The sequence below is a fragment of the Xyrauchen texanus genome, chromosome 29 (assembly GCF_025860055.1).
Source record: "Xyrauchen texanus isolate HMW12.3.18 chromosome 29, RBS_HiC_50CHRs, whole genome shotgun sequence".
Taxonomy (NCBI): Eukaryota; Metazoa; Chordata; class Actinopteri; order Cypriniformes; family Catostomidae; genus Xyrauchen; species Xyrauchen texanus.
In genome coordinates this window covers 12868510-12896028 of record NC_068304.1, presented here as the reverse complement: position 1 = coordinate 12896028, position 27519 = coordinate 12868510, and the positions used below count along the sequence as shown (strand labels likewise).

The following is a 27519-nucleotide window of genomic DNA, read 5'->3' as shown; positions in this document are numbered from 1 at the left end:
CAGAATAGTATACAACAAGTGCAACAAGAAATGTAAATATTATTATTCTTTTTTTTTTTTTTACAATAGGCTACTACACAATTTTACAATTCATACAATACATTTTCCCATTAAAATTTGTATTCCTTAAGAAATTAATAGTAATTTTCAAACACTTGAATAAAATCATGAACAATCACTGTAACATTATAAAATCTGTTTCAATCTACATGGAGAGGGTCCCCTCATGGGGGCTGCCATATTATGATCACATGACCAGACGAATACTACTGGCTTCATCTCAAGGTCCGCCCTGTTACTGGACACTTTTACTCGTGTATTCAATCAATCACTGCTGACTGTAAAAAGCTGATTTCTTCAATACATCAGTAACTGAAAACAGTTGTATTTGAATGATGCTGCATCCAGGCCCCTGGATATCAGTTTAAATCTTAAACGACGTGGATGTTTTTTTTTTTTTTTTACTATATGTCACTTTAAAATTAATTTAGTTGTTGGAGGCTTTTATTTTGAAATAAGTCGTTTCCGGTGGGCGTGGCGCAGAGTTCGATCACGCCGCTGCCATTTTAGCGCACGGCGAGAGACGCGCTGCCGCACAAAGAGTCGACACAAATAAACAATGCGCAAATAATCACCGTCTGCAACCAGTTTATATGTGAAAGTAGCGCCGTCGACATTTCTTCACCCCGAACGCATTCATATTCCACGATGTCCACTGAACCTGCACCAGACCAGGTAAAATAAAGATACAAGTGGAGCGTTTGAGATCGCTCGTGTATTGCGGCCTTACTGCTGACAGAACTTCGAAAGAAACATACTGTATTTATTATACCATCACACTCGCTAAATGCGTCGTTTATTTGTGCAGTTTTTTTTGCTTAAAGTCTTAAAACTAGTGGCACTTTTGGCGTAGCAGAACAGATAAGTGATTATGTAATACTGTAGCTCAAGTGTCAGTGTTGTAATACTGCAGCTCAATGCAATCAATCATTAAATGATCTGTTTTTTGTAGTTCTTTTACACCTGCAGGGCAGTTACTGCCTGGTTGTTTCAGATTACTTCATTGTATATAGACCATTTTAATACATTGGTGGTCACTGAACTGTATATAGCACAAATGGTCTCATGTACACCTATTTTGCACCCAAATGAAGTCATTGAGCCCTTCACAAATGAGCTGATTATTTGAAAGACTTGTGCTAGATAAGGGAGACCCCCAAATGTGCAGTGATTGAGATGCGTTCCTCTGTACAATGAGGGAATCACACCATTATTAAAGTGTATGTCTTGGTTTTGGGGTGGAACAGATGCTTCAAGGGTAACTGCTTCACATGGGGTGTTTTTGTGCTTTTCTCAACAGGCAGCAGAGTACATCCCAGAGAAGGTGAAGAAGGCAGAGAAGAAGTTGGAAGAAAATCTTTATGACCTCGACGCTTGGAGCATACTGATTCGAGAAGCACAGGTTTAGTGGCACAGGGTTGCATTTCTTTCTACCTGGGGTAACATGTTTGGGAGTGGACGGGAGGGTTTCTAACAGCAGATCTGATTCTATTTGATGTAAATGGTCTTTGGGGCTTACAGTCCCACTGTGATTCTGTTTGTAAATGCATTTTAATTCTTTTAGAATCAACCCATAGACAAAGCAAGGAAGACATATGAGCGACTTGTCGCCCAGTTTCCCAGTTCGGGCAGATTCTGGAAACTATACATTGAAGCTGAGGTTATACTTGATTTTATTTTGATGAAATCTGTGCATGACTGTGCTTATCCCCATTTTGATCAACAATGTGACATTAACACAACACCAACAGTGCACAATAACTGCAATGATTCATAGCGTCAAGGGAAATACTCATAGTTTGTATCATTCAGGGGTCCTAAACAATTTTTTTTTGCCTTATACCTTTCAGTTTTATGAGGTGATTTTGTTGCATGTTTTATCTGCAACAGCATTAAAACAATTTTAATAGTATTGGAGTGCTTTAGCCTTTATTACTTGTGTCAATTTCTTGCCTCCTGTGTCATTTCTTTGAGGTTGTTGTGATTTGTAATTACGAAAGAAATCAGGTTTTGTCCATGTTAGCCTCTCTCTCCCCCTCTCCCTCTCTGGTCCCCCATTTCTTGCCATTACTGATCCATAGTTCCTCGTTTCCATTCTAAAATATGAAGTCAGGTACCTTTCGTTTTTAAAATCCCACCCACCTATAAGAGGCAGATTGTAAGGTATTTGACAAGTGAACACTTGCACTACAGAACACCTGGCCACAATCATTTTGATCTATATTTTTCGATATGAAACAGGCATGGTATGACATTTAAAGTTACGTGTAAGCTTAGGGGCACATAAGAATCTTTCTAAACGTATAATGGTAAGTATCATTAGAAGCACACCATGTCATCTATTCCAGGCCCACATTGAATCTATGCCAGCAGAACTGGAGTGCTTATCCTTCACAAAGTTCATTCTCCCGTCCCTTGCATTTTTCTTTAATAAATATTTTGGAAAATTATTCAATATTATCTCCCTTTATTAAATATCAGTTGATTTACCACTCACATTTTTGTCCAGTCCCTCCTTTTATTTAAAAAAAAAAAAAATCACAAATCTGGGTTCCAGTGTGGCACTTACAATGGGAGTGAATGGGGGGCCAATTCTTACAGTTAAAGATATGGGTGTTAACATTATTTTAGTGTCATTAAATCGCTCACTAACCTTTTCTGTGCAAAGTTAATGGCAATATTACATCTTTGTTACATGATGATATAATATCATATCCTAAAATGACTGTAAATATTCAGATTTAAACAACAGCTCAAATGAGAATTTGATCAGAATAATTCATTCAAGTGCTTTTTTTTTTAATTATAATCTTCACATTTCTGTTTAAACCCTCCACAAATTGCCCCAATCACTTTCATTTTAAGTGCCTCACTGTAACCTCCATTTTTGCTTTTTTATTTTTATTTTTTAAGGAACAGGAGGGAAGAGTCAAAATAAATTTTTGTGGTAATCAACATTATGCCACTAATGCTGTCAATTGAGCTGAACTTGTATTGAACCCGGAACATTCCTTTAATAGAAAATCAGACTAGCCTTCTTTTCATTAAAATTCATAAATGATTATGTTTAAAAGGCAAATTGTTAAACGTGGTTGAAAATACTGAACTAGAAGTCTTTTCTGCTTCATTTTTTATTTACTTATTGGCAACAGTATTTCAATTTTGGCCCATGCATAATTTATAATGGAATTTTTCGTGTTTGATCAATTACAGAATTATGGGTTTATAAAATGTAGTTAATAATGAAGGATTATGCTGTTTAATTTAAACTAGGGTTACGTGATAATGGTTTAAATGACAATAAAAATAATTTTACTCAATTTGAATCATTATTATTAATCACAATTATGCTGTTATTTGAAGAAAAACAATATTACAGGGCTGCAAGTCCAATACAGTGATTTGCAAATCAAATCACTGCCACTGCTTAGATGTCAATTCTAGAAGGAAAAAACCCACCAAAATTACATTAAACTCATGTTGAATAAGGTGAAAAAACTAAACTAATAAGTGACTCCTTTTACCAAAATTAATTCATGTTTTGCACATGCGTTATTGCCAATAGAAAGAGTTACTCTGTAGGGTGTTTACATTTGAGTCCTCTTTAAGAGATACATTTTTAATTCTTTTTGAAACCTACAATAGTAGTGATATAATATTACATGCTCAAAAGTGAAACCGATTAGTCAGTAGTGATTCAGACTTCTGAAGAGAGACTGAACAGTCGGTTGAGGTGAAAATGGACTTTGAAAGATCTTGTGATTATCATCCGTACAGCCTATAAAGAAAATGAACACCAATTGGCAACATTAACTGGCTTGTAATTTTTGCTTGGTAGCTGAATAATATCCCAGATGTTTATGCTTAATTAACCCTATGTTTCAGAAACTGATCATGGTTAAAATGCAATTAATTGGCAGCCCTAGTTTAAACCACAAATTTGGTTTGTTTGATTTGAGATCTAAATGTGTTTGATTGCAAACAAAGAAAATCGTTTTCAATGACAACAGGTACTTTCTTGAAATAAAATATTGAAAGGAACAATTATGGACAAAATATTTTTAAATGTAGCATTTTTGGAATGATTCTGATCAAAAATGGGCATCAGATTTGTTGCCCTGTATTTGAGCATTTACCATTATAATCATAGTTAAAGCTCTTCCACATTTTGTCAAAACTGCATTGTTTTGACTGAACTGTTTCCTGATTCCAGACTGTAATAAAACGCACAACTGCAACAAGTTTGGTTTTATAATTGTAATGTGCACTGTAATTTTGTGTGAGTGTACGTGCATGCGTGTGTTAGGAGCCATGCTGCAGTGACTCTTCTCCAGTCCTAGTAGACATTTTGGCCACACTCTGTCTCAATAATTTGTGTTTTTAACAGTCTTCAGTCTGTAGCCTTGTGCCCTGGAGGACAGACAGTGCTGATAACGGCTTATACGTTACAAAAGCAAAATGCGGTAACTGCATTAAACTAACACACAAGTTACTTTGTTTTCAACATGGTTTTTGTAGTTACTGCAAAATTTAGCCGAACCCATTTAGAAACCCGACCCAGATTTTTACCAAATTTGTAGTTGCTACGTTTTGCCTTTGAATGACAATGTAAGTTAAAAGTTTTGTTGCTGCCCAGGTAATAGTTTTTCTTTTACATCATCCCATTCCTTGAATGCAGCATACTGAAGTTCATCTCTCAAATAGAGATTTGATACAGTATGAACAACATTAATCTGAAGAAATGAATCTACCTTTACCTTTTAATGTTGGCATTGGAAATACTGGCTATTAGACTGAAATTCACACTGAAGATAAATATCCACCATCCTGATGGTCCTGTTTGTTGATAACTGGCCAGTCAGATTTGTCTTTTTAATAGGTTTTATTGTTTTTTTTTACTTGTATCCGATGTTCTCTTGCTCCCATCTAATCGTCAGTTCGTTCCTCGAGGAACATTTTTGGTCTGTGGAAAATGTCCACACGTGAACATGCCTTATTCTTGTAGATTGATGTTGGAGTACTTGAGTACTTAACGTAACCCTATCGAGAATAAGCACTCCTTAAAATTTGTACCAGTAGGTTTACTTAAGCTTGTAACTGTAGTGTTGACTTACATACACCCAAACTGCACTAGAGTGATGTCATCAGTCATCTTTTTCAGTGGTCCCCCTAAAATGTAGATTTAAAAACGAAAATTCAAATACCGTTGTGCGCCGTTTCTCCAAATGATGACAGCCATTTTAAGACTGCAAGTGTCGTTGATGTGTGTGGCACAGCATGTGTTTATGCATTTGTATTTAAAGGGAAATACTGCACGATTTTAGATTTCCTGATGTTAAACTTCAATAATCAACAATTAGCACTGCTAGATTTGGAGATGGTTTGTTGCAGGCTGTTCTTCAAGGCAAAAACAGTTCAGGTTTTGAATTTTCTTTAGAATTAAAATAGATTATCTCCCTCATAGATGTAAGTTTTCTGCATTTATCACTGTCACATATTTCCCCTTTATAACAACAACATCTGTGATAATTCGATTCTTGTGTTGGGCAAAGGAAGTTTGTGTGAATAAGTGAAATAAAAGCATTAACAAGTGTAACATCTGTATTGAGTTATTCTCTTGCATTGTCTCTTTGTATCATCAGTCATATATTTCCAAAACTTAAAGGGATATTCAGTTCCAAAACAAGTTTAACTCAATCGAAAGAATTTGTAGCATAATGTTGATTACATCACAAATTTATTTCGACTTGCCCCTCCTTTTCTTTACAAAAAGGTCAAATCTGGGTTACAATGAGACACTTAACATGGAAGTGAATGGGGGCCAATTTTTGAACGTTAAAGAGACCATATGGGGGCTTGGGAAGCTCAGCAAGTATTGATGCTGACTAACACCACTGCAGTCGCAAGTTCGAAACCAGGGTGTGCTGAGTGACTCCAGCCAGGTCTCCTAAGCAACTAAATTGGCCCAGTTGCTAGGGAGAGTAGAGTCACATGGGGTAACCTCCTCGTGGGCGCAATAATGTGGTCCTCGCTCTCGGTGGGGCACGTGGTGAGATGTGCGTGGATACCGCGGAGAATAGCAGTAAGCCTCCACACGTGCTACATCTCCACGGTAACACACTCAACAAGCCACGTGATAAGATGTGCGGATTGACGTTCTCAGACGTAGAGGCAACTGAGTTTCGTCCTCTGCCACCCGGATTGAGGTGAGTCACTACGCCACCACGAGGACCTAGAGCGCATTGGGAATTGAGCATTCCAAATTGGGGAGAAAATCCCCTTTTGGGGGTCTACTAGAATAGGTTTACATGCTTTAATGTTCAAAAAACACTTTCTTTTTTCACACTGTACATTGTTGCAGCACCTTTTTTCACCCTCTGTCTGAAACGCTCTGTTGAAGCTCCTGTCTCTTTAAACCCCCCTTTCCGAAAAGCCCAGTCTGCTATGATTGGGCTGCCGCCCAGTCTGTTGTGATTGGTCAACCGCTTAAAGCGTGTGTCAGATATGTAATGCCTTTACCATAACTGAGTTTCAGCTCCCGAGGCTTCCTGAGCAGCGCATTCCTGAGGTGGGGATTATGCAAATGTGTTACATAGTGACGTAGCTATATCACGGAAGTAATGGCTGGACTGCAAACCAGGCGTTTCAGGCATTTAAGGGGCAGTGTTTTCTGTGGGAGAGAGTAACTCCCTTTGGCGTGGACTTTGTAACTTTGCAGATCCTTTACATGCAAAAACAGCTACATTACACACTAAAGGAAAGGTAAAACCCCCAAAAGCATAATAGTGCCTCTTTAAAATACGCACGGTTTCAAAAGTATAGCCAAAAGATATAAACAATATGCATGTAAACATGATTGTAGTGTGATAAAATTACTTGCCTTATGTGTGTAAAGTTTGCCAATTTTACAACTTCGTTTGCCATGATGACATAATGGCATAAAACTTAAAACCCTGAAATGACTAATAATAGCTATTTACAGCTCAAATAATCCACAAGTCTTAACAGAAGAATTCATTCTAGTGCTTTTATAAAAAATAAAAGCTTCATATTTCTGCCTTATATACAGTGCATCTGGAAAGTATTCACAGCACTTTTTCCAAATTTTGTTATGTTACAACCTTATTCCAAAATTTATTCAATTCCTCAAAATTCAACAAACAATACCGTATAATGACAATGTGAAAGAAATTTGTTTGAAATCTTTGCAAATTTATTACAAATAAAAAACGGGGATAAAAAAAAAAATCACATGTACATAAATATTCAGAGCCTTTGCTCAATACTTTGTTGAAGCACCTTTGGCACCAATTACAGACTCAAGTCTTTTTGTGTATGATGCTACAAGCTTGGCACACCTATTTTTGGGTAGTTTCTCCCATTCTTCTTTGCAGGACCTCTCAAGCTCCATCAGGTTGGATGGGGAGCGTCGGTGCACAGCCATTTTCAGATCTCTCCAGAGATGTTCAATCGGGTTTGTAACACAGTTGAAGGATGGGCAAGGAGGAGGCGAGAACCGGCTTGTCAACATAAATTATATTTTAATGAGAAACTTAAACTCAAAAACACATAAACACACATGACGGACATGTCCGTAATTCTCTCTCTCTCGAACCATCGTCACCGGCCGCCTTTATCCCTCGCGCGCCTCATCAGGCTGATTGGGGACCGGACGCGCGATATTCCGACCGGCCCCGCCCCCCTCCGCTCCACAGGGTTCAAGTCTGGGCTCTGGCTGGGCCACTCAAGGACATTCACAGAGTTGTCCCGTAGCCACTCTTTTGTTATCTTGGCTGTGTGCTTAGGGATCTCTGTACATTGCTGCATTCATCTTTTCCTCGATCCTGACTAGTCTCCCAGTTCCTGCCACTGAAAAACATCCCCACAGCATGACGCTGCCACCACCATGATTCAATGTAGGGATGGTATTGGCCAGGTGATGAGTGGTGCCTGGTTTCCTCCAGACATGGCGCTTGCCATTCAGGCCAAAGAGATCAATCTTTGTTTCCTCTGACCAGAGAATTTTGTTTCTCATGGTCTGAGAGTCCTTCAGGTGCCTTTTGTCAAACTCCAGGCGGGCTGTCATTTGCCTTTTACTGAGGAGTGGCTTCCGTTTGGCCACTCTACCATACAGGCTTGATTGGTGGAGTGCTGCAGAGATGGTTCTTCTTCTGGAAGTTTCTCCTCTCTCCACAGAGAAATGCTGGAGCTCTGACCATCGGGTTCTTGGTCACCTCCCTGACTAAGTCCCTTCTCCCCTGATCGCTCAGTTTGGCCGGGCGGCCAGCTCTAGGAAGAGTACCGGTGGTTCCAAACTTCCATTTACGGATGATGGAGGCCACTGTGCTCATTGGGACCTTCAATGCTGCAGAACATTTTTCTGTACCCTTCCCCAGATCTGTGCCTCAATACAATCCTGCCTCGAAGGTCTACAGACAATTCCTTGGACTTCATGGCTCGGTTTGTGCTCTGACATGCACTGTTAACTGTGGGACCTTATATAGAGAGGTGTGTGCCTTTCCAAATCATGTCCAATCAACTGAATTTACCACAGGTGGACTCAAATCAAGTTGTAGAAACATCTCAAGGATGATCAGTGGAAACAGGATGCACCTGAGCTCAATTTTGAGTGTCATGGCAATTGCTGTGAATACTTATGTACATGTGATATTTTTTTTATTATTTTTTTTTTATAAATTTGCAAAGATTTCAAACAAACTTCTTTCACGTTGTCATTATGGGGTATTGTTTGTAGAATTTTGAGGAAAATAATGAATATAATACATTTTGGAATAAGGCTGTAACATAATAAAATGTGGAAAAAGTGAAGCGCTGTGAATACTTTCCGGATGCACTGTACCTTCCAATAATTGGCCCCAATCTCTTCCATTGTAAGTGACTCACTGTAACCATGATTAAAGATGAGTCTAAATAAATTTGTGTTATCTACATTATGCCAAAAATGCTGTCAATTGAGCTTAACTTGTATTAAACTTGGAATATTCCTTTTAATGCATTTCTGTTTCATAATCGACATGTGCACTTTTCATACACATACTATACACATACAAACTCTCTTAGTTGTTGTTAATTTTTACTTCTAAAAAAACTTCTGATTTGTGCCAACACTGGCATGCCAAGTATTAGCTTTTTGTTCTGGCTCCAATTAAATCTAGTTTGTTCAAGATTAAGAGTTTAGTCCTGCAAACAATTGGGTCAATCCAACAGCATTTTTAGGGTTTGCATCCAGGACAAATTTCTTAACCTCAGATACCCATATTTTTTGTGTTGTTCTTGTGAGGCTAAACAGAAATAGTCCCACACACTTCTGTTGCTTTTGGAAAAAATATTGCAAATTTACACAGCAACATTTTGGTCAGGCATTTTATAATTATTGCAGGGAAATGCCTGATGAAGTTTGCATGACCAAAACATTGCTGTTTTTTTTTTGTGTGCTAGTGTTTGTTTATGTTTTCATACACACCCACTGATAACCAATTAGATGTGCAAGGGTATTTTTTCTTATAAACATTTTATTTATAATATGTATTTTTTAGAGATGTCAATCGATATTTTTTTTGTTAAATTACATATGTAAATTAATTAATCAAATTAATTGCCAATTAATTGCATATATAAATATTTGCCAAGAACTCTCCTCAAATAACAATTTAATATATAATGATTCATTCTAAATAGTTAGATTAATATAAATATAAATTATTATAAAACAAAAATAATATTTCTGGTAAAATGTATTACTATATTGTAACAGACGAGTAAAGCATTGATAAGACAAAGCAAAAAGTGTTTTTAAAAGGCAATATATTGTTTATATCCATATTATTGAAAATAAGCCTATCATTGGCTTCCACAGTAATCCATTTTGCAATTCAATTCTTCAATCTGTCTGAAGTAGATTTATTAAAAAGGCTTTTCTAAGGACGTCAGTGTATACCTGCTTCAGACAGAAGTTTTTGGAGCGTCATACTTCAGTTGGGTCGCATCATAATCTGTGTTTTTAGGTCGCTGTGTCAAGTTAAACATAGTTTGAAACTTAGAAAATCATGTATTTTGATCCCTGCATGCAGTATTGCGCCCTGTCCAGCTGTTTGAACGCAAGAACGCATTCTTGTGCTATCTTTGGTGATGAGCAAGCCTGAGTGTGGTTTGTTGTCTGTACAGCTGCACGTTGCCTATACAGCTGGTGTTGCACTTACTGCCCTCTGCTGCAAAAAGCTGGTAAATCAAGCTTGAATTGCTCTGATGATAGGAATATTCCTTATTACCATACGGGAACATGATTAATTCCGTGCATTTTTTTTTTATGCAAAATATTTATATAAATAATTGCACTGAAAGTGTGAAATTGACAGCCCGTTTTTATCTTATTTTTCAAGTGATAATGAGAATTGAACTCCTGACTCAGGACTAGATTCAGTAGTACAATGTAGAGCACTGATGTGACACATGACACCTGACTGAGTGGTCAATTTTATATATATATATATATATATATATATATATATATATATATTTTAATGGTGGGTGATATAAATATAATTTTAGTAAAGATGCATATAAAATGGCTAAAATTTAACAAATGTTTATTTCACACAATACTAGTTATTTGAAAAATGAAAATGTGCACTATCCTTTGACAAGGCTGATGATAGATTTTGTAACTGACACTAGGCAGAATGACGACTTCTGTTAATCAACCAATCAGACACTGTTATCTGCTGATGTCAATCTCAATATGGTGAAATATCCGCTGATTAATTGCCATGCACAATGCATACCGGTCTATCACAACTCCAAACACCATTGATGAGTCATTCCTTCAAACTCTATAGAGCCCCGTGACTAATATATGCAGCATATGCACTTAATATACAGTATAATATACTGAGAACAGAACTAGTGATTATTATGCAGGTTTGTGTGAATCTCACATTGTTGACCTCCAAAGGGATTATTTGTGCATGTGTGTGAGAGAGAACTCATAATATAGTCATGTTAAAGATGCTCACTTGTTAACTTTATTGGTTTTCAAATCTGTCCACAGATCAAGGCTAAAAACTATGACAAGGTTGAAAAGGTAAGCATTCACTGTTAATGCCACAAATAGTCAAATGTATTGATTTTGTGTGCTGTTGCAGCAGACGCAGGTGTTTAACATACGAGCTGAGCAGAATGTAGGTCACCACTTTAGACCCTCAAAGGCTCTGGTAGAGTAAACATGAAGCTAGTGGAATAAAAATATCACCCTTCTTCAATCCAAATGTCCTGTTTGCTCATATTAGATATCAGAATGTCATTACCTACTTCTGTTAGATCTTAGATTGTAACCAACCTTGCATGACCCTTATGTTTCTGATTCATCGTATTCAAAAAAAATTATTGTATTGCCTTGGTTAATTTGATACTGTAACAGATAAACACCATGGTCTTTTGAGCATGTACCATTTATTCTGAAAAAGTTTTTGCCCCGTTCCTGATTTCTTCAGTTTTTTTTATAAATCTCATACTAAATTGTTTAAAAAATTCAAACTAAATCTAACACAAAACAAAGGCAATCTGAGTAAACATAAAATACAGTTTAAATGATAATATTATTTATTGAAGCAAAAACTTTATCCAATACTGGGCATGTGTGAAAAAGTGTTTGCCCCCCACTCAGTTGCTAAATCCCCAAATCTATGACACTGCATTCATAATGGGGTTTAGCTGGACTAAGACACACCCAGTCCTGATTACTGCCAGCCCTGTTCCATCAAATCAACACCTAAATAAAAACATTTTCAGCAGCATGAAGTTGGCTAAAAGGTCTCACCCATGCCAAGGTCGAGAAGAGAATGTTGAGGAAAAAGGTGATTGAAATACATCAGTCTGGGAAGGGTTACAAAACTATTTCAAAAGATCTGGGACCCCAAAATATTACAGTGAGAGCCTTTATCTCCAAATGGAGAAAACATGGCACAGTAGCGAACCTTCCCAGATGTGGCCGACCTTCCAAAATTCCTCCAAGAGCACAGTGATGACTCATCCGGGAAGTCACAAAAAGGCCAAAGACAAAATCCAAGGAACTGCAGGCCTCTCTTGCATCAGTTAAGGTCACTGTTCTTGACTCCACTACCAGAAAGACATTGGCCAAAAATGCCATCCATGGAAAAGTGGCGAGGTGAAAAGCCACTGCTAACACAGAAATCATTTTGCCGAAACAGTCCTTGATGATCCTCAAAACCTTTGGGATAATGTTCTGTGGACTGATGTGTCGAAAGTGGAACACTATGGAAGACAGGGGTCCCGTTACATTTGGCAAAAATAAAACACAGAATTACATTATATCTACGGTCAAGTGTGGTTGTGTGATGGTGTGGGGATGCTTTGCTGCTTCAGGGCCAGGGGAAATTGCTATAATTGAGGTAAACGAATTCTGATCTCTACCAGAAATTCCTAATGGAGAACGTCCTGTCATCAGTCTGTGAGTTGAAGCTCAAGCGCAACTGTATTATGCAGCAAGACAATTATCCATAGCATAAGAGTAAGTCCACCACTGAATGGCTCAAAAGAAGCAAAATGAAAGTTTTGGAGTGGCCTAGTCAAATTCCTGACTTGAACCCGATTGAAATGCTGTGGCAGGACATTAAACAGGCAGTTCATGTTTGAAAATGTGGCTGAACTAAATCAGTTCTGCAAAGAAGAGTGGGCCAAAATTCCACCACAGCATTGAGAAAGACTGATCTTCAGTTATCAGAAGCATTTGGTTACAGTTGATGCTGCTAAAGATGGCACAACCAGCTGTTAAGTTTAAGGGGGCAGTTCGTTTTTCACATGGGTGATATAGGTGTTTTTTTAAACCGTATTTTGTGTTTACTCAGGTTTCCTTTGTTTGATGTTATATCTCATTTGAAGATCTAAAACAATTTACTATGAAAAATGCACAAAAAAGGTAACAGGAAGGGGGAAAATATTTTAAAATGTGTTCTGCATTTATCTTCCATATTTAAAGTCAAGACTTCAGTTGTAAGTCTCAAGCTTACCATTGTTTAGGTAAACAATGGTAACAACTGTGATTCTGAATCAGGACTTGTTTTAAGGGATTACAATAGTTCAAAAGTGTGTATGCATGAATCAAAGATATAGTACTGTGCTGCAAGTGTACTCCGTTTTCTGTCTCAAGTGTCAAATGAGTTCATTCACATTTCAATGTCTTTGCTCAGTTATTTCAAAGGTGCTTAATGAAGGTTCTGCACATTGACCTGTGGAAGTGCTACCTCTCATATGTCCGTGAAACCAAAGGAAAACTGCCCAGCTATAAGTACGTCACATGCTTTTGTTTTCATTGCTTTACGCTAGTGGTCAGCTGATATTTTCCAGTGTCTAATGTAGAATCGACCAATCGAATAGAGATATATAAATATTAAGGCAGTCAATCGAATACAATTTTTAAGAAAATGTATCACATAATATTTTATTAATTGACTTAATCACATGCTTTAATATTTGCTTCAAAAGTCCCCCAAAAAAAGTACATTACACTATTGTGGCAGATGAGTTATGAATTGATTAGGCAATGCTTGAAGTTGCTTTAGAAAACATTATATTGTTTATTTCAATAACATAAACTTATTTGTTGCCTGCAATCCATTTTGCAATTGAATTTGTCTATGATAGACTTATTATAAGGGCTTTTCTAAGGGCACGTCTATGTACACATGCGTTGTCTTAAACACATCATTTTTGGGGTGCTATGTGAAGTGAAACACTGTTTGAAAGAGAAATACGTCTAAGGACCACTGCATTCAAAGCTGCATTCTGTCCAGCTGTGTTTGAACACAATAATAAGTGTCCTCATCTTGTGCTGTCAGTAAGTGTGGTTTGTTGCCTGTACAGCTGGAGATGCACTTACTGCCCCCTGCTGTCTGGGACTTGTAAAAACATGAAAGTGTTACTTCTCTCATTATTTACTCACCCTTATGCCATCTGCTTTCTGTCATCTGCTGAACACAAATTAAGATTTTTAGAAGCATTTCTCAGCACTCTGGTCCATGCGATGCAAGCTGAATGGGTGCCAACATTTTGAAGGTCCAAACATCTGCATAAAAGTGTTCCATACAACTCCAGTGGTTAAATCAATGACATATAAATTCTCCTCCCTGCTCAGTCAATCTCCACTTTAACTGTCACATTCTTCTGCATATCGCCCTCTACTGGACAGGGAGTATAATTTAGCAAAATGGCTTAAATATTGATCTGTTTCTCACCCACACCTATCATATCACTTCTGAAGATATGGATTTAACCACTGGAGTCGTTTAGCATTGTATGGACCTACAGAGCTGAGATATTCTTCTTTAAATCATAATTTGTGTTCTGCAGATGAAAGAAAATCATACACATCTGGGATGGCATGAGGGTGAGTAAACGATGAGAGAATTACAATTTTTGGGTGAACTATTCCTTTAAGTTTTAAGTGCTCCGAATTCCTTTTTTGCAGTCCGGGGGTGTTAATAATTGCATTAATTAACGTTATTTTTACATAATGTAATTAATTGCCCTGAATTAACGCGTTAAAATTGACAGCTTTAATAAATATAATAAAATGTAATGACAGCAAAATGGATATACACAAAATGTAATTAAATTATTTTTACACTCAAAACATTTTGAAAACAGAAACATATTCATTAACACTACTACTACTGTTAATTGTCCAAGCAGGAGCTGTTTTATTGAATTAATAACCAGCCTTGCCAATATATCAGTCTTTTACTATTTAAAACAGGCCTGACTTGTTCAATTGCTTGTTTGTTGCGACTTTTGTGAGTTTTGATCGATAAATGTGTTGCTCTTTGCCAGGGAAAAGATGGCGCAGGCATACGATTTTGCCTTGGATAAGATTGGAATGGAGATTATGTCCTATCAGGTGAGTGTTTTGATGGTTAAGATTGAATAATCTTGAATCTTTTCAGCCCCGTCATGATCTATCACTCAAAAACCTTTTTTTCTTTATTAGATTTGGGTGGATTACATCAATTTCCTCAAAGGAGTGTAAGTGCATCAAATAGATTCTTTAAAAATCCCCCATTTACTGTATACAGTCATTAAAAATGTTCAATGGAGGTTGTGAGGCATCAAAAAAGGTCTCTATGTGACATGTAGAGAGGCCGTGGGGTCATACGCAGAGAATCAGCGCATCACAGCCGTTAGACGTGTGTACCAGAGGGGCTGCGTCAACCCCATGATTAACATTGAACAGCTATGGAGGGATTACAGTAAATATGAAGAGGTAAGTGCGTAATCATTTCTAAATTATGTAAAGAAATTCATAAGTAGGCACAATTTTTATGTGTCTACCAAACTAATTTAATTCATTTAAGTATAAACCTTTAGATCAATAGGTTTAAAGTGTCCAAACTTTGGACTTTGAAATATACGTGCATGAATCAGACCCTGTCATTCTCCATAATTGATTTTAATGTACATGTATTATCTGTTGTTAGCAATAAATTGCCTTTGTTTCATCTTATAGGGCATAAATGTGCACTTGGCCAAAAAAATGATTGAAGACCGGAGCAGGGACTACATGAACGCCAGAAGAGTTGCCAAGGTGAGTTGAAACCGTTATTACTGTCACATGCTCAGTTGATACAATCACTGTACTATGGTACTGCCAAAGTACTTATTTTTGTAAGTTAAAGGGTTAGTTCACCCAAAAATTTAAATTCTCATCATTTACTGACCCTCATGCCATCCCTGACTTTCTTTCTTCTGCTGAACATCAACAAAGATTTTTAGAGGAATATCTCATCTCTGTAGGTCCATACAATGCAAGTGAATGTTGACCAGAACTTTGTAGCTCCAAAAATCACAAAGGAAACATAAAAGTAGTCCGTAAGACTGCAGTGGCTAAATCCATGTAAATTGAAGAATACACATTTTTGGGTGAACTATCCCTTTATATTACACCTAAATGATTTATTCTCTGAATATTTTATATTTACGTGTAATATTAAGCTGGAAGTTATAATATCTGATATAGAGAACTCTTAAAACCACTAAGACCATTGATTTCTTCGTGTCTTGTTCCTTTGGTTCTTTCTGCATGCTGATTGTGTGATTTGAATCTCTTGTAGGAGTACGAGACCGTGATGAAGGGTTTGGACCGGAACGCCCCCTCAGTGCCGCCACAGAATTCCCCACAGGAAGCCCAGCAGGTGGAGATGTGGAAGAAATACATCCAATGGGAGAAGAGCAACCCACTGCGCACAGAAGATCAGACACTCATCACCAAGAGAGGTGACTCATCCTCTTGAATTTTTCCAGAAAAATCTCCAGCAGGTTCTGATAGAGCGCTGAGAGCCAATCTCTGTGTGTTTTTACTGGTACATTGTAGAATACGGTGTGAAATATTCATGGATATGATTTAGTTACTGGGCATGTGTGTCTGAGGTTTCTTTTCAGTTAAATTTGGGCATTTTTAACTGAAATATATTTTCTTTGTCTCCTGCAGTTATGTTTGCCTATGAGCAGTGTCTTTTGGTACTGGGACATCATCCTGACATCTGGTACGAGGCTGCCCAGTACCTGGAACAGTCCAGTAAACTGCTGGCGGAAAAAGGGGTTGGTTTGCACATTATTTTATATTAAACACTGATTTCCGTCAACATCTTTGAACTGCCAGTGTTATGTACGGGGATGTAATTTAAACCTGGAAATGAACAGTCAATTTTAAGGGATAGTTCATCTAAAAAAGTTCTAAAATTCTGTCATATTTAACTCGCCCTTATGTGGTCCTGTATGACTTTCTTATCCGGAGCACAAAAGTAAAGGCGAACCGGAATACTCATTCTAATTTTTCATTGTGGAATAAAGTCATATGGGCAAATTGTGACATTGACCAACTTCTTGGGTCAGATTAAAAGGTTGGTTTTTCTTGCTTCCGTCGAAGCATACAAGATGCTCTTTGAAACATTATCAAATAATGCTGGATAACATAGATCATCAGGTTTTGCAAAAACATTTGAAGTGCATGCCAGCTCGAGTGTATGATGTCATTAAAGCAATTCATTTTTCAATTCAGCTTTTCACTCAAACTGTTATGTTGATTTATATTGTTTGTAATGTGTACACTCACTGTACATTAGATGTCGACCTTTAGTGGTTTGTGCTGATACGATAACTAAGGTGGTGGAAAAAGTCGATGAGAGAATTACAATTTTTGGTTGCACTATCCCTTTAAGAGTTTTATAGCCTATGTATTCACCAGATGAAGAGTTTTGTGTATATACATATACACAGATAAGAAGTTGGAGACATGATGAATGTGATGAAGGAGCGATTTGTCAATTATGTTCGCCCTTTTCTAAATTGCAAGCACTACAGCTATATATTATATAATGATTTTCCTTGTGAATTTAATTGTTTTTTGAAAATGTACAGTAATTTCAAATCAAGTGATTGCAACACGCTCCAAAAAATTGGGACAGTCGAGTGTTTACCACTGTAAAACATCACCATTTCTTATAATAACACTTTTTAACATTAAGCATTTGTGCACTGAAGACACAAGGTTGTTAAGTTTAGAAAGTCTAATTATCCCCCATTCATCCATTATGTAGGTCTTTAGAAGCACAATTGTACGGGGTCTTCATTGGCGGATGGTGTGCTTCATAATGCGCTCATAATACATTCTCAATAGGTGACAGGTCAGGACAGCAGACAGGCCAATCTAGCACCCAGAATCTCTGTTTACACAGCCATGCACTTGAAATCCGGGCAGTATGTGGTTTGAAGTTGTCCTGCTGGAAAATGCAGGGACGTCCCTGGAAAAGATGGTGCTGGATGGCAGTATATGTTGCTCCAAAATCTTTACATATCTGTCTTCATTCATTGTGTTCTCACAGATGTGCGAGTTACCCATGCCATGGGAACATACACACCCCTGGCCCATAACGACTTTTTGAAATGTGGACTCCTTAGACCAAAAAACACAGTTCCACTGTTCTACTTGCATCTGTGGATGCAGCGGCAGTGGTGTTGACTAACAAAGGTTTAATAAAGATCAGAGATCATGTAGATTCAGAAGTGGTTTTCATCTTGCCCTTTATGCTCTGAGATTTGACCAGATTCCTTGAATCTTTTAACTATATTGTGTAATGTAGAGGGTGAAATGCCCCAAATCCTTCCAGTTTGTCTTTGGGGAACATTGTTCTCAAAGTGCTGGATTATTTGCTGAAGAATCTCTTGGCAAATTGACAAGTCTCAAATGATCCTTGCTCCTGAAGGTCTAGGCTGTTTTTGGAGACTCCTTATATACTATGACACAATTGCCTCACCTGTTTAACATCTGTTTCACATTAGTCTTAAATTACCCATCTCAACTTTTTCGAGCGTGTTGCAATCATCTGATTTGAAATTACTGTACATGTTCACACAACAATGAAATTCACAAGGAAAAACATCATATGATGTGTAGTTGTAGTGCTTCCAATATAGCAACGGTTGAATATTATTAACAAATCACTCCTTTTTGTTCTTAGTAGCATTTTCATACTTTCCCAACTTTTTGGCAGCAGTGGCTCAGTTGGGAGAGTGGGTCGGCCGCTAATCGCAGGTTTGGCGGTTCGATTCCCGGCCCACACGACTCCACATGCCGAAGTGTCCTTGGGCAAGATACTGAACCCCAAGTTGCTCCCAATGGCAGGCTAACGCCTTGCATGGCAGCTCTACCGACATTGGTGTATGTGTGTGTGTGTGTATGGGACACAGTGTAAAGCACTTTGGTATCCGCTAAGGTTAAAAAAGGCACTATATAACTGCAGACCGATAACAGATAGTTCCAAAAAGCAACTATCGGCACAGATTAAACTGTAAAAATGATATATCGGTCTACCTCTACTGTACATGAATTTGAAATGAGTTGCAACATGCTTTCTCTAATTTAGTTGGTTTTAGCATTCACTCATTCTCTTGCTTTTACTCCCAATCTTCTTATTCAGGACATGAATAATGCCAAGCTGTTTAGTGACGAGGCAGCAAACATTTACGAGCGTGCCATAGGAACTCTACTCAAGAAGAATATGCTGCTTTATTTCTCTTTTGCAGATTATGAAGAGGTGAGGCTTGTTCGACTGACCTAATTATGACCCTAGCTGTCATGTCTTTAAAGGGGCCATTTTCACTTTTGTTTCATAGTTTCCCCCAAAGGCACACTTATAATGTTAGTCAAGATTCCCTACACCAAAAACAGGGATAAATCAATTTGACGTGACTTTTTCCGGCTGTGAGACTTATGTGTGTAAATGACCTCTGTTGTGATTAGTGTTTGATGCACTTTGGCAGCTTAGTTTCCATAAATGTTCTGGGTGAACTGGGGGTTGAGAGCCTGAACAAACTCTTTTATTTCAAAAGAGCAAGAAAAATATGGACACACAACTCAGTGATACAGTAACGTACATCTCATTTGACCCCTATTGTAATTGATCTGTGTTTCAGAGTCGCATGAAGCATGAGAAAGTTCATAGTATATACAATCGCTTTCTGGCAATAGAAGACATTGACCCCACATTGGTGAGTCAAACTCTCATTTGAGCAAAATGCTTAAAGAATCATGTTTCTCTATGAAAATACTGACCTGTGATGCATTTGTCTATTGTTCAGGTTTACATTCAGTACATGAAGTTTGCCAGAAGAGCCGAGGGCATCAAGTCTGGCCGTTCCATCTTTAAGAAGGCCAGAGAGGACCCTCGAACACGGCATCATGTGTACGTCACTGCTGCTCTTATGGAATACTACTGCAGCAAGGTAACATTTAGGCCACTGTAGTCCACATTCTACCAGTTTCTTCTGTCTTTGTGAAATACATAGATGAATGCATAAAGAGTGATATAAACAACAGGAATTAAATGTATGTTGCCTTGCCAACAGGACAAATCTGTGGCCTTTAAAATATTTGAGCTTGGACTAAAGAAATATGGTGACATTCCTGAGTACATTTTGGCCTACATTGATTACCTCTCTCATCTAAACGGTAAGAACACTATTCCCTTACAAATATCCTCCATGTAGACTATTCACCTATTCATTGCTAAGCAATTAGTAGCTATTGATCTTGTGTCATTTCCTACAATCTATATTGTGAGCAGGTTATGTTTGGTGACCACTAGCGGAAAACAATTTACACCAAAACAATGAGAGATTGTGTGTCATTGACATGTCCTCAAAATGGCACTTTCACTATCAGAAAGACTGTTTATTGATACACAGGCTGGATGGTATCGGAGTGCTTATCAGACCCTAACAAACCATCTGTCTGCTTTATAAAGCAGATGGCTAGGAGATGGTGTTTACCATGCAGTAAACATTGGCACTCTTATCTTGTTGCTAGGCTATTATAAAAAAATAAATAAATCAGGCAAAAAGCCTGGCGAGGAATGAGTTTTAAAAGAAATGGCAAATTATTAAGCTGTTTTCCCTTTCTTCCACCACAGAGGACAACAATACCCGAGTCCTGTTTGAGAGAGTCCTTACATCTGGGAGTATGTCCCCTGAGAAATCTGGGTTAGTGTTGTTGTTTTTTTTTTTAAGCAAATTATCCCATTGATTTCTGTTACAAAAGAGAACCTTTATGGAACACCAACAGGTCATCTGTGCAGATTCAGAATATAAGCCTTTATATGGGCTCTTGAATATGGCTAGCTATATACTGAGCTTGTCACACATTATACAAATTTCTCCAGGGACCTTTTTAATTCTGGGTTAATGTAATCCTCGGCTAACTTGTTTCATGTTCAAAAACACACACACATGACGGACATGTCCGTAAACTATCTCTCTCTGCCGCACAATCCTCCGTAGTCGGCCTTTATCCCTCTCGGAGGCTTGATTAGCCTGATAAGGGACCAGGTGTGTATAATCACGACCCGGCCCCGCCCTCCGCCCTGCCACACACTTCTGTTAACTGACCGAATGGGCGTGGTTTTCTAATAATTCTGATAATCCCTAAATAGCTAAATAATTGACTGATTTACTCAAAATGGGTATATATATATATATTGACAGATATTCCCAAAATAGCTAAACACTGACAGATAATCCAAAGATTGTTAAATATTGACAGATAATAATAAAGGGCTAAATATTGTCCTATAATCTCAAAATAGTTGAGATGACTCATAATCCCAAAATTCTTAAATCCCATCCATCCATCCATCTTCAACCGCTTATCCGAAGTCGGGTCGCGGGGGCAGCTGCTCCAGCAGGGGGCCCCAAACTTCCCTATCCCGAGCCACATTAACCAGCTCTGACTGGGCGACCCCGAGGCGTTCCCAGGCCAGTGTGGAGATGTAATCTCTCCACCTAGTCCTGGGTCTTCCCCGAGGCCTCCTTCCAGCTGGACGTGCCTGAAACACCTCCCTAGGGAGGCGGCCAGGGGGCATCCTTACCAGATGCCCAAACCACCTCAACTGACTCCTTTCAACGCAAAGGAGCAGCGGCTCTACTCCGAGCTCCTCACGGATGACTGAGCTCCTCACCCTATCTCTAAGGGAGAAGCCCGCCACCCTTCTGAGGAAGCCCATTTCGGCCGCTTGTACTCGCGACCTAGTTCTTTCGGTCATGACCCAACCTTCATGACCATAGGTGAGGGTAGGAACGAAAATTGACCGGTAGATCGAGAGCTTTTCATTCAAATTCTTAAATATTGAATGATAATTCCACAATAGCTACCCTTTGACCGATAATCCCAAAGTAGCTAAATATTGACTGAAAATGCCACAATAGTGAAACATTAACCCGATTATCTCAAAATAGCTAAACATTGGGAGATAATTGCAAAATAGTTAAATACTGAGGATAATCCCAAAATAGCTAAATATTGACTGAAAATGCCACAAAAGCGAAACATTAACCCGATAATCCCAAAATAGCTAAATACTGACGATAATCCCAAAATAGCTCAATATTGACAAAAAATTCCATAATAGCTAAACATTGACCAATAATCCCAAAATAGTTATATATTGACTGATAATCACAAAATAGCTAAATATTGACTGATAATCCCAAAAGGGCTAAAATGTTCTAGTGGATATATCACAAATGCTAACCTGTTTTTTTTAATGACAAATGTGAAACATTTCTTAACCCTGAGTTAAAATCAGTGTGAGACTATACATGACATTCCTGATGTCAATGTGTCATTTTCTGGCACAGTGAAATCTGGGCACGCTTCCTGGCCTTTGAGAGCAACATCGGGGATTTGGCCAGTATCCTAAAAGTGGAGCGAAGGCGTTTTCTGGCCTTCAAGGATGAGTATGAGGGCAAGGAAACAGCTCTGCTAGTGGATCGATACAAATTCATGGATCTGTATCCCTGCTCCCCCTGTGAGCTCAAAGCCCTTGGCTACAAGGTGAGCTAGGAAACAAAATACCAGAAAATACTCTCAGCAAGTTGTGAATGTTTAGCCAGCATTTTACAAATCTCGTAATATATACTCCGCGTAGGTTCCTTTTTGCTGTGGTGGTAACAAAGTACTCATGGGGAGAGATAATTATCTTCAAATGTCTGTGCCATTAAACCGTTTGTGTTATTTTTCACATAGATTGCTATAAACATGTCAGCAGTTTAGCAAACTTATTCTGCAAAGTTTTCTTCAAACTATTGCTCTGCCATGACAGTAGTTGACTTGAAAGAAAAAACTGACTATAGTAGAATATCGTTTACATTATTCCTACAACAGCGCCCCTAATGGCAATGCTCAGAATGCAACTCATGCCTGCATTGTTGTGAATACGTTCTGGCACATTTCGGATAGACTGATGCATGAACTCGAGTTTACGTAGCTAGATGTGTTTGTCTTCATGATTTGCGTGAAGTATGTTTTGGGCCTTAATTGTCATTACTAAAATTTTTGTCACAAATACTTTACACAGCTCATATTGTTAGTTAGCCCTTTAATAGTCAATATTCATTGTAAATTCATGAATAGCTAATGATCCAACAATACTTCATCATCTGAATGTGCCAAATGGCAGGATGTCTCTCGTGCGAAGTATGCAGCACTGATCCAAGAGGCAGTGGTCACTCCCTCTACCCCAGCAATGAAAGACGAGGCAGACCGCAAACCTGAATACCCCAAACCTGACACCAGCCAGATGATTCCTTTCCAGCCACGCCATCTTGCACGTGAGCATCTCCATCAACACCTCACATACATACATACATACATACATGTGACAAGTTTAAATGCCAAACTCTACCTGTCAAATTTTTGACAGATTATTTATAATTACTGAAAAAGTACATTGTGTTTAAACTTTTGATTGGTAGTGTACTTCTACTCTTACTTTTTTCTGGAACCACCTGAATTTAGCCAAATCTAACATAACTTGTTCCTGGCAGCTCCTGGATTGCACCCTGTTCCTGGAGGAGTCTTTCCTGTTCCTCCCACTGCTGTTGTTCTCATGAAGCTGCTGCCTCCTCCCAGCTGTTTTTCAGTCAGTTCAACACCTCTCCCTCTTAAACTGTAGCATCTCAAAAACCTTATATAATGTATTTGAAGTATTTTCAATGAAATGTGTATGTTTGTGTTTATAGGGTCCCTTTGTGCAAGTAGATGAGTTAATGGAATCTTTCAGAAGATGTGTACTGCCAGAGAGTAAGTGTCATCTTTCTAGTGCTGAGTCTTATAAAACCCTAACTTTGAAGCATTTAAGTGTTGAGAGTTTTAGGATAAGCAATCTTTACCACAGTTTTTCTCACTAGTGTAATGCAGTCTGTAATGAGAATACGATTTTTATTTCACATTACAGTAATGATAATCAGATTTTTATTTCACTTGACAGTAATGAGAATAGGATTTTTATTTCACATTACAGTAATGAGAATAGGATTTTTATTTCACATTATAGTAATGAGAATAGGATTTTTATTTCACATTACAGTAATGAGAATAGGATTTTTATTTCACATTACAGTAATGAGAATTAGAGTTTTATTTCACATTACATTAATGAGAATGAGATTTTTATTTCACATTACAGTAATGAGAATGAGATTTTTATTTCACATTACAGTAATGAGAATGAGATTTTTATTTCACATTACATTAATGAGAATCAGATTTTTATTTCATATTACAGTAATGAGAATTAGATTTTATTTCATATTACAGTAATGAGAATCAGATTTTTATTTCATATTACAGTAATGAGAATCAGATTTTTATTTCATATTACAGTAATGAGAATTAGATTTTTATTTCATATTACAGTAATGAGAATTAGATTTTTATTTCATATTACAGTAATGAGAATCAGATTTTTATTTCATATTACAGTAATGAGAATCAGATTTTTATTTCATATTACAGTAATGAGAATTAGATTTTTATTTCATATTACAGTAATGAGAATCAGATTTTTATTTCACATTACATTAATGAGAATCAGATTTTTATTTCACATTACATTAATGAGAATTATATATCCTTTTTTTTTTTTTGCAATACAGAAATGAGATTTTAGAGAAATGTTACAATATAAAAAACCTTTGAAGAACATTATTTTGGGGTGAAATATGACAGACATGTTATGGACAGGTTTTGTGAGATTCACTCAAATACTTTCAAGACAAGTACAGTGGTTTTGCACAGTTACATACTAACTCCACCCACTAACTCTCTCCGTCCATCTTTCTCTCTCCAGCGGTAGACGGTGCTGTAGAGTTAATAACTGGCAAACAGTTAGAGATGGCCAGCGAAGGCAACGGGCCTGTGGAGAACCACACTTTGGCGAATAAATCCTTGAAAAGACCAAACGCTGATTCAGATGAAGAGGAAGACAAAGGATCCATCGTACCTCCCATCCACGACATCTACCGAGCACGGCAGCAGAAGAGGATCCGATGAGCCAGCCCAAAACACACACACACACACACACACACACACACACACACACACACACACACACACACACACACACACACACACACACACACACACACACACACACACACACACACACACTCTTCTTTCTGAATAACACACATGCCCATCTCACTGAAGGCATATTGACTCCAGCTTCCAACCTGGTTTTACTGTGAAGCCTGCACACCTACACTGAACCGGCCAATGGATGATGTACAGGAATGTATCCCTCAGTGTTGACTTGTGTTTGAGAGCAGTGGTTTGTGACTAATTGTGACTGACTCATCGCTAGAGATAATTGAATACTGTCTCCTTCCCGTCATGCATCTCTGATGTTGTTCATTTTTGTTCAGTGCTTTAATGTTTCTTTTTTTTTTAAACAGTTTTATTTTTTAAAACTGGGTGGTTTATACTGTATAAAGTTTTTATTCTGATTTGCCTCATAGTTCTGAACTTGCCATGTGTAGTTCTGGTGATGGAAAAGTTGATCATTTTGTAGTGATCTGAGGATCACACACAACTTCCAATAAAACAGTATCTGCTGGTTGCTTTATAAGCATTATTTATTTATAGAACTTATTAGTGCTGTAGTTTTAGCAATGATGCAGAGGAATACTTTGAAACAAACTTTAACTGTATTTTTGCTCACCACAAGGAGGCACTATAGTGCAGACATTTTCAAAGTTTTTGATGTCAATGACTTCCAAATTTGATGATCCTCTTTAGAGGGTGTAAAGCCAAAAGAGATTATGAAAATATTATCTGGAAAACATATTAATTTAAGTTTATAGTCTTATCTTATATCTTTCTTATCCTGGAGTAATGTAAGATGTATTAGCCTGAGGAGAAACATTTTCAATTCAATAATAAAAAATTAAGTTTTAAAAGAATATAAGAAACAATAACTACTAATTTTACAGAGAATAGGAAATTACAAACTGTATTTCTTACAAATATTTCTTCTCATCATATATGAAATATATGTGGATGTATTTTTAGTTCTGATTTTATTTCTTCCAATGGCTGTCAATACTATAAAATATTGTAATTAATCTAATGATTAAGTAATAATGTCAAATAATGTAAACATATTTATCCTTTTTTTTTTTTTTTCTATCTCTCTCTGAAATTTTTCATGAACCCCCTTGCACCTCTTGTGGACCCTTAGGGGTGTCCGGACCCAGTTTGAAAACCCATTCTGTAAACGGCAACTCTTTGGCAATTCATGAAAACAAGTCCAGCTCACATTTCACCCTAAAATTACATTTTTCATAAAGAAAAAGACATGTATTTTTATTGTGACATTATCATGAAATTATGCATATTTTCTGGAATTTCCTAAATTTTGTAAAATGCATCTTGATATTTTATCACTTTTTTTATAATTCAAATTATCCTCAAATGTGAATATCAACAGAGAAATCATCTCATATCATTATACTGGATCTATACATTAGAGTATAGGATCTCATTATAGTAATGAGAATTAGAAGGGTACATATTTGTTTTGAAAATATCAATGCAAAAATCCTAATGACAAAAAATGGGCTTTATTTTCTTTATGCAAAATGTAAAATATCTTCTTTCAGTTTTGGGATTAAATTTAACACGTTCAAGCTCTTAACAGGTTTTGTGAGATATCAGCATAAATATTGGGTTTACCCAATTATCCCTTTAGTTTTAGTTTTACTTTCCAAGTATGATAGACAGTCGTGTTTTTGTCGCAATGAATAGGATATGAAGTTCAACACTCAAAATAAGAGTTTGGTGGCTTTTAGTCCATATATATTTTTTGCTTTGAGGCCACCTATATGCTAGCACACTCCTTAAAGTTCACAAAATAAAGCTTCAGTAGATACACGCATTTAAAATTGATAGTTGTCTCTTCCAGGAAAATGAGGCGAAAATATTGATGACTAATCTTATACTACACAATGTATTGTCCAATCAAATGCTCTCTATAATGTCCCTCCCCCTAAGACCACCTGCAACTGACTAGTAGCCAATCATGGTTTATGTGATTTAGTGATGTGAAATAGCCAAAGCCTATTCACTTTTATGGTGGTTTGTTTGTGTAGAAAGAATAACTAAATCGTGCCGAAGACAACAAATGACAAAAATGGCAATTGCGAGTGGGGTGACCAGGCTTTGGTCCACTTCCACCCCTGGCCACGCCCTTGCTCCGTCCCTGCTCCTTTCCAGTTAAATCGCAAAGCAAAATGCAAAGATGTGTCCCAGCTCATGATATACATACATTGACATACAGATGCATTCTTCATTTATTACATAACTACATAATAGCAATAACTGTTAATCAGAAGGTTGCTGGTTCGATCCCCACAGCCACCACCATTGTGTGTCCAGGTTGCTCTGGGGGGATTGTCCCTATAATAAGTGCACTGTAAGTTGCTTTGGATAAAAGTGTCTGCCAAGTACATAAATATAAATGTAACCCAGAATTCCTTTCACTAGAGATGAAAACTTTACCATAAGTCCAATAAATCATTCTGGCTAAAGCTTACTGA

The 27519-nt window shown here is 37.4% G+C and overlaps 1 protein-coding gene across 1 annotated transcript; it reads left to right on the top strand.

Moving 5' to 3' along the window:
• The first annotated feature begins 540 nt into the window (after positions 1-540).
• On the top strand, positions 541-25093 carry LOC127623339 (cleavage stimulation factor subunit 3). The gene is made up of 21 exons (XM_052097759.1): positions 541-735; positions 1361-1462; positions 1625-1720; positions 11129-11161; positions 13287-13384; positions 14926-14992; positions 15083-15117; positions 15229-15355; positions 15599-15676; positions 16203-16365; positions 16580-16689; positions 19068-19184; positions 19564-19638; positions 19729-19872; positions 19996-20098; positions 20559-20628; positions 22282-22477; positions 23103-23253; positions 23470-23564; positions 23665-23725; positions 24774-25093. The coding sequence occupies exons 1-21, from the start codon at positions 709-711 to the stop codon at positions 24974-24976; spliced, it is 2151 nt and encodes a 716-aa protein (XP_051953719.1). The 5' UTR covers positions 541-708; the 3' UTR covers positions 24977-25093.
• The last annotated feature ends 2426 nt before the right edge of the window (positions 25094-27519 follow it).